Raw genomic sequence first — 9,449 nt, 5'->3', positions numbered from 1 at the left:
ATACTTGAAATATTTAAACGAAGCCTTTTTGCATGCCCGATATGCATTAACGTGCGCCTTCACAGAAGAAACTAATAGCCTCATATTTTGCATATAAAACGATTCCGTTGAGGAAATCGAGTTTAGCGGTTGGTATTTCGATTTTACAACAAACGGCAATATTCATCGTTTAATTATACGGTTGCGATCTAAATTAATCTGGCGGCTCTCGTCGGCCGGTAATAAGAATACTACTGGCTGTAATAAGCGCGCTGCACGTAGTGATTTACCGCCCAAGTTTTGTACGTTGTATTTAAGGGAAAGCCAATATATTCACCGAGTTTGCTAGGATGCATCATAAATACCTATATCATAGTGATATAGGTTTATCGCTAAAACTCGTCAAACTTCCAACTGTTGCCGACGTAACAAGGATGTGCATTTTTAATCTAGAAGTTGCGCGACGTTATTCTTTTCAATTTAGCATGTTGCGTATCAGATACTACTCATCTGCATCAGATTCGCAAAATACTTGAATTGGAGCATAAATTTAACGTAACGCTACTTGTTTAATTGCGATTATTTCGTAGTCGGCAAAATTTTTGCTGCGCGCGAATTTTCACCGCTTTTGACACAGTAAACGAAGAGCCGGTTAATTAATATTAGCTTAATGCGATGCTGGCGGTAACGCGGCTTTGCGGATTTTATTGTAATTACAATCCAGTTATACGGATGTATTTTCGCTGACGCCGATTTTTGTCTTGATTAGCGGAACGGTCGGCTCGCGATGTAAAACAATTTTAATATCGACAAAGATATTCAGCAAATATCGGCGTCGACGTATTTGTGGAAAGGATGAGCACGAGAAAACGAGCGGAAGAACGTATTATACACAGCATGAGATCGAATTCCTGCTCGTTCCCCTTCTCTCTCTTTCTCGCTCTTTCAAGTATTTTAATCAAATGATATTAGCGAAGCGTCTGGTATCACGCTGACCATATCACACGATGAACGTCTTTCAGTTTAATCTCCTGTCTCGCTTGGACAGCATAAAACCGCTTCAAAGGCGTAATCGCCTACACTGTATGCTAATTATTAAGCACACGTGTGCAATAATAATCTCCTTTTATCGCCGTCCCGATAATTTCATGCGCGATAGTTTAAATATCGTCAAATTCAAGGGATAAGAATTCCGTTAGAGGTAAACCGCGAATTAAGGGTGGAAGCAAATTATAAGCGGGATATTCTAGGATATCAATTACGAGAAATTAGCGATGCTATTGTGGTATAATCGTACTGTGTCGTCCGAATTACAATGGGATTCTTTCTGTGGCGGTTTCCCGTGTGTGTAGCGAGCATAATGGCTCAGATTGCCGCGCGTATCTCGTCCATGGATTTCTGTACGTTCAGTGAGATAATAAAATTATGCGCTTCGTAAAACGACGGCCCGCCTCGTGTCTTGATATGTGCACGTCCTTTAAAATGTTCACAAGATTATACACGGATTCAACGAGATACAAAAATATACGAAGTATTCGGGAAACCAGTATTCAGTATTTAATAGTGACAATTTCATTTGGAATACTACTGTACCATGATTTTAATTTATCTATGTTGAAAAAGGACGATTAATATAAAATAGTATTCAGTTTCAGTGAATATTATCTGCTGTCTCTTCATCATCTCGTTCACTGTCAAATCTATAGTGTTAAATTTAAATCGTCACTGCTCCTACTCGATAAATCGTTATTTTATTATAACAAGGAAGTTAAACAGTTTAAATTAAGTTAAATTTGACACTATAAATTTAATAGCGTATTTTCAGTAGTTGTATTTTTCAAATCTGATGCACGCACTTTTATAAAGCATAAACAAATAGATTAAACCGATTATGTTAATAATTTTCGACTAATACAAATTATTTAACAATCTAATATCTCATAACTATATTTAACACAAATAGTTATTTTAACAATCATGAATATAATGAATGAAGAACAAAAACGTTTATTGTATGCGCATTTAATGGTGTAATTTTGAGAAGGAGATTGAGGGGAGAATGATTCTTTGTCCAGCGCATTGTGCACCGTGTACAATGCCGAAGAGTTAATAACTGTATGGATTATGTGTAAAGCAATATCTCTGTGTTCGTCCTGTAAAGTATGAAATCACGTCCTGCGACATTGTGCGGCACGATATCCTGTCCACTTCCAGTTTACTGTCGGCCGGGATTCCGGGTGGATCGTAATACTACTTTGTTTTGAACTTCCCACCGATATTTCACGAGGCGCGGCGTGAACTGCGAAATTAGATGCTCTCATAAAAGCAAAAAAAAATCCACGTGTGACGGGCATACAGCCGGGCAGGCAGGCAGGCAAGCAAGCAGACAGGCGGAAGTAGAAAGAAATGAAACGGGAAAAGGTGCGCTATAATATCGTGTAACACTTCGGAGCGTATCTTATTCTCCGCGAAAAGTTCTCTCATTGCACAGGCGGGGAAAAACAGCTCCCGGGCACAGCGACGTTCGGCGTTACAACTTTGAAAGTCGTAACGAAAATTATTTCGATACAAGTTTGTCAATTCGCACGATTGCCCGTTCTTCGTCGCTCCTTTTCTGCATTCGCAACTAACTTGGAGAAGTGTATACATTTTATAAACGAAAATCCGCGTACTCGCAGACGAGCTTTTCCAACTAGATATTAATGGTAACGCCGGATGCTCGGAATAACGAAGACACAAAGTGCAGTATTCAGCGCTGACAGTTACTCGATTATACGACGCATACCGTGTTAGCGTATCATCGATCACTTCATCGACAGCAGCATCTGGAATATGCGATACATTTGACGTGAAATAAATAGCTTGATAAATGCGTGTAGCCATATTATTTTTACAGTGACGACGTCAATATTTTCATCGGGATCGCAAACATTTCCACGGGGCTCTGACTTTATGTCTGACTCAGATGTATATAATAATCGCATCAAGCATTATTAAGTTCAAGAAATAGACTCAGCAGGTTATCGAACATGTAATTGGTTTACGATAAATTACATGACGACAGCATTAATATTGGTACATATTACCGACTATTAACGCCGAATGGAACGGTGTAATTACACGGACCTCGTTTGCAGTCGCTGGCTGAACAGACGCTGGCTTGTATCACTGCGCCGTATGTGAGCCGGTAGTAAACGGAGCGCCGCACGTCAGACATCCGATACAGGGTGTCGCGTCGGATTATCACATCCGATTTCACGACGGGCGGGATAATCGCGTTTCCTCGCGACATTTATTAAACTTGCAAATACTATCTCCTGAAATCTACATAACTAATTGTGTATCATTTTCCGCGGATATTTATATTTTATATAAAATGTCTTCTAATTTACCTTACTCACTTAAGATATTATTTTTAACAAATACAACTTTAACCTTTCATCTACAATATCTACATTCTATCTTTTTTAATATATGCAAAATTTCACTCTCTTTTATTATCACTTTTGCTCGAATTTCAATTTTTATTAAATAAACATTTTGGTTAAAAAAATCTATTTAATTTTTTTATATTTTTTAAAGCTTAAAATCTTTAACTCTAAAGAGTGATATCTTATTCTTAAAAATTGACAATGGAGTCACTCCTTTTCAACTCTGGCTCAATTATCACTGGAATTTTTGTCGCTCTTTAGAGTTATTCCATTTCAAAGATTTTAGAAAGAGAGATTTTAGAATAATAAAAAAAACTTGGAGTTGGACAAAAAAGCTCAAACTGCAGATGGAGAGAGACAAAAAATATAATTACAAACAGAGAATCAATAATACTAATCTCTTTCTTTATTATTGCATACACGTGCATAATATTTAATTACATTATCTTCTGCTTACAGGCGCCATTTTTGAGCAAGGTACCGACGAAGTACAGAACGCCTTCAAATTCGCAATGATGAGCCACAACCAGAATATTACAACTCGCAAGTTTGAACTACAAGCCTTTGTGGATGTAATTAATACCGCGGATGCCTACAAGCTATCCCGCCTCAGTGAGTACGAATATATTTCTTCTGTGAAATTGTTATTCATCTCACGTATCATGCTGCGTGCAGCATTCTTCTTCAGGAATTGTAAATATTCACACGTCGACGGCATACCCAGGAGAAGAAAAACTAAATCATAGACATTCGCAGAGGCCGTTAAATATTTCATAGACATCCTCAAATGTCGATCGCGCGTTGCCTCGCACGCCCGCTAGTCGATTCGAAATCGAGTGAATCGAATTCCATCGCGAATATTCCTCCGGATTGTACCGACAATTTTTCATGACTACATTTAAAGTGTCTGAAATGTCCGTAGGAACATAGCGCGGAATTTCGTTTCTGTCTCCCGAGGGGTGGAAATCGATTTCGCGTTTTGTTCGCGATATCTGTACGGTGTCAGGCACGGTGACTTATCAACAATACTGAGGCGCGTACGTGCCGGAAGCGCGACATCTCCGCGCCATTGAATACACCGCAGCGGTCCGTGTCGGATATGAAATAAGTAACGTTTCATTTCTATAGCGTCGCAGATACTAATCTCACTGCCTGGAAGGCGAAACGCTTCCATTTCCTATAGCGCTATGAGGCGCACGTGCGGACGATAGAGAACGCGATTGTTGCACTTGCACATGCTTGTTCTAAGAAAACGTACAGCAGACAAAGGTCGATCGATTAACACCGATACAGTTTCCTTGATTGCAGGAGTAACTCACGACCATAGAAATACTACTTCTTTCTCGCAATCCTTGTTAAAAATGCGAAAAAGTTTTCAAGATAAAGCGACTATTCGTGAGATCTCTTTCGATAATTCCGAAATTTTGCGGAATCTGATTTAGCCGGATTATCGAATTACAATTTCGTGATTAAACTCCGTTCAATCATGCGATTAAGTTAGTGGAATTGTCTCATTGTTATGTTACTACGTGATTCGACATTCGCTTGCTTTCAATGCTGCCATCCAGCACTCAATGGTATGAGAAGTTCCGGAATTATCCGAAGAGCCATTACATGTCACTTATCCTGATTTACACCAGAGCGTAGCAGGCGTGAATTTTCACGATAACAGTTATCATGCCTATAATGAAGATATAACGTACATTTTTCTTGTAGGATATTTAATCTTTTCATCTTTTTAATATACTATTACTATTTAATTGTTTACATCAACTAAAAAATAATTATTACAATAAACAAAACAATAATTTATATATAATTTTGATAAAAGTGAAAAGTGATTAAATCTTTTTTTTCTTTATACTTTTTTTTATTGATTACATATTTTGTTTTTCTTTAGAATTGATGTTTGTATTATCAACAATTCTTTCCTTTCGGAATTTATTAGTAGTTTTTCGCTTTGTCGCTTATCACATATATATTCGAAATTTGAAAGAGCAATCAACCAGCTTACCCATGAATCGTTTGACGGCTTTTAACCAAGGAACAGTCCAATCGAGCTACATCGGTCTCCGGCTTTGAAGTCGATCAGAATCGTTCTAAACCGTAAATGAATAGAAGAACAAAGGATACTCGAATGCCAAAGATATCGGTGTCTCCTATCATCAACGAAATCACAGTTATTGCACTATACTACAAAGAAATTTTACTATCATAAGATGATCCATTCAAATTTCGTTCAGAATTCGAACTATTTATTCTCTGATTAAGATTAAACTATAACAGATAAACTATAATATAATTTAGTAATAATAATGGTATTTGTTAATTAGTCGTTTTACACTAGTTATGCATTATGACTTATTCAATTTTTATGAGCAGAGAGACTACAAAAAATATCGTCAACATTAATTTATTAAATTTGTGTTTATAATAATTCAAATAGAATTAATTTATATAAATTCTTCATGTTTATGATTCATGTTTATGATGGCTTATAATATGAAATGTTGATAACCGTTGCAATTCTATAATTAATATATTGTATAATTCTATAATTAACTCAAGAATTCGTGAATAGAATTCATAGACAAGTTGATTCATCGTGGATTCGCGGTTCATCGTAGCAATGCGAATATTTGGGCCAAGTCCAAGGGGCAGGGAGGCCGTGTTATGGTACTTAGCAAAGCTCCGTTAATTGTATTAACGTTGGTCGGTTCACCCGGATGAAGATCCTGTTATAATCCCACAGCTTTCTGCCCGGTAAATCTATTGCCACGTTGCGCTCCGCTTAATGTTTTGGTCCACTAAAGCAATATAAGCTGTTGGTAAAATAAGAAGAAAGAATTTAGTTTTAGCATTTTTCTCAGATTCTAATAATATTGTCGGCATTAACAGAGAGAGTCATATCTCTGCAGTTAATAATAAAATTTGCTTAATAATAAAATCCCAAAAATTTAATATGTTAATAAGTACGTTAATTACGTAAATAGTGAAATCTCAAAAATTTAAATATGTTAATTACGTAATAATATCTACAAAATAATGATATAATAATTAGGTTGCAGAAATTTAGGATTAATATATTGGAAATTTCTCCGATAGAATCCATGTGCATGCATCGCGACCAAAGAGATTTTACATTTCATACATTTGGTATTTCACTAGATGAATCGGTGGTTATTAATTATCCACTACGTATGGAATGAGTTGCTGAATAGCAAATGTCATTGCAGAATAGAAGAAGATGAAAGGAGTTCTTTCGCGATGAGAAAAAGAGAAACAATTTATCATGTAGTATCATCGTAAAAGACCTCTTATTTTTTGCCTTTTTCATAACATTTATTCAATTTTAAACAGATTCGACGAAGGAGTGTAACTTTACCTAGGAAATAACAGACAAACGGCAAAAATCATTATGGAACTGGACTGTCTCCTTTTATCACGCGCAGGCACATATATTTTCATTTCAATACACTTCATTCATATTCGTCAGGCATTACGTATGAAGTCCGATAAAATAGAAAGGCGTCGAATAAAAGCAGGCACCATCAGAAAGACGGAATATTCCTGTTCCATATAAAATCGCTTTTTATCCGTCAATATAAACACAAGCACGAGAACATTAATGATTTCTTATTGTACGTACTGTACATAACGGGAACAGTATGAATATCAAATAATCGAGACGAATGCGCGGGTCAGATTTAAAAATGTGAAGGAAAAATATCATTAAATAAATCTACTTCTCTCTCTTAATATTTTCAATAACCTTCTTTTTGACATTAGCGCAGAAGTCGGCTTCTGACAGGTTCTCGGAAGGGTCGCTATCGAGAGAATCGAAAATTATTGCGGGCGTAGGAACGATGGCGACGAAACGCGGGTGGAGAATGGTTTTTTCCGTTGAGAAATCACATGGTAGAACCGAGAATCCTGAGGGAGAGAATTTTCGCGGTGGTGTGGTACGCTCGTCTTAGCGGAACGTAATAGCCATCTATCAACTTTCGGTGCATATCGTATAATATCCTGCAAGATCCTTTGGCCTGCGGGGGCGGGAGGATGGAAAGAGAGAGAGAGGAGAGAGAATAACCTTCTCGCCACCCGCGTCCTCGTCCTTTCGCCATGGCCAGAGAGGGATGAACGTATATGGGGCGCCGGCGAGCCAACCAGCCAGCCAGGGCCGGCATAAATCTGCCGAGGGTTCCCGAGGGTATTTCCCGCCTTTTTTCCCTATACCCTTCCGCGCACCTCGTTCGCCTTCGTCTCCTATTCCACGCTTTCGCGCCCTTCTTCTCGCATCCTGAACCAGACGCGAGATGAATCCCAGGGTTCTATTCCCGCGTGGTTTATTTCGAGGCAAACATCGGTCCGTCGTCGACAACGTAGGCGAAAATCGACGATGATTACAAATTTACAGTCTACATTTACGGGCAGCGGTGCTACATTGATTTACGTCATATTAATTTATGCGATAATAGAATAATAATTATGAATCAACCTGCCTACATTGAATTAGATTTTTATTTTGTGATATCGTGTGATCATGTTTGAAAATTAGTATCTCAATCATGATGATCAAATTCGGTACGCAGCACATTTCTCAGAATTCAATTATGTGTTACAAGATCTGTTATTGTTATGAGGTAGAACATACATTTATTTTAGTATTTGCTGTTTAATATCGCCTAAAATGTACAGGATGTGGAATAATAATCGGACGTGTATTGTGAGATAGTAATCTCGATGACTCGATGTATAACGTATCAAATTATCATTACATTGAATTCGTAGTGATTACGTTAAACATGTAAACCTATGTTATGTAAGCTTATAATTTTGTTTGGATAAACGTTAATCAGACATGTCTGATTAAATTCTATGGATCCATAAAACAAATCATTGAACTCATTCTTAAATCTAATTACATTTATATCCCATTGTCATTTTAAACTATATTCTGTCGGTCTTAATATTGAAAAAGTATAAGGGAAAATGGAAGACATCTAAGAGGAAAATTAAAGCCGACAATTATTTATCAATTAACAGAAGTCTTTATTTAAAAGCTCCAGTTTGATTTTAAACTGCAATAATTAATAGATAATTATTATATATTATTATATCTGTAAACTAAATTGTAACATATAATTCCAAATAAAAGATAAAACTCTTGCCGTTTGAAATTACCTGTCGTCGTGCGAGGCAATTCCAAATTGATTTCGTTTTTTAAAAATATAATTTAAAAATATAGTTTATTAAGATATAAATTTTAATTAGCGCAGTTTAAAGCCAATATCTTTTGAATAAAGGTTTCTATAATTGATCAATGATTATCGGGTCTATTTAACTTTTTCCTCAGCTATTTGCAATTTCTCTCATTCTCCCCTATATCAAAATTATCAGAAAATATAATGATAGTTACATATATATTTACATTACAACGTGCATCTATAGTATAGTACCTTAATGTACACTAAATATATATCGGACTATTATGTGAAAAATGGAAGATTATCACTATTCTAATATACTGCAATAGTATCATTCACGTGCAAAATTTTCCCACTCTCTTCTACAATTAAAAAAATATATTCTACGATTTTCGTAATAATATTCTGTATATTTGTCTTGTTTCTTTTGGACGTGACTTGAAAATATTCGATCTTTTTATTATATAAATCAAACACGAGATAAACTCCCGCGATTATATACCCGCATAGCAAATCCAAATGCAAACATTGGCTTGCGCGGACATGAGTGACAAGGACGAAAGATAACGATGGTTACAATGTTTACACATACGCCAACGCAAACACAAGTCATGTGTTATCGTTCTAATTAAAATGTAATTTAAGTAATTACCACAAACGATATTTACGTTATCTATTAAATGGGAAACGAAATTACATTTAATGAATTTTATCACTTCACAAATATTCTTTTATTTTAATTAAAAAGACTAAATTTTTAAAAAATTTTTTAAGTAAATTAAAAATTAAATTAATTAGTTAGAATTAAATTTAATTAATTAATTAATTAATT

At 35.9% G+C, this 9,449-nt stretch overlaps 1 protein-coding gene across 1 annotated transcript in view; it reads left to right on the top strand.

Moving 5' to 3' along the window:
* The first annotated feature begins 3,877 nt into the window (after window positions 1-3,877).
* Window positions 3,878-9,449, top strand: part of LOC105619341 (glutamate receptor 1) — a 115,243-nt gene continuing 109,671 nt past the window's right edge. The window contains 1 exon segment of the mRNA XM_012200860.1: window positions 3,878-4,022. Coding sequence (XP_012056250.1) covers window positions 3,923-4,022 — 100 coding nt within the window. The 5' untranslated portion in view covers window positions 3,878-3,922.

Source organism: Atta cephalotes, assembly GCF_000143395.1.
Source record: "Atta cephalotes unplaced genomic scaffold scaffold00021, whole genome shotgun sequence".
In the NCBI taxonomy this organism is placed as follows: domain Eukaryota; kingdom Metazoa; phylum Arthropoda; class Insecta; order Hymenoptera; family Formicidae; genus Atta; species Atta cephalotes.
This window is presented reverse-complemented; position numbering and strand designations above follow the sequence as displayed.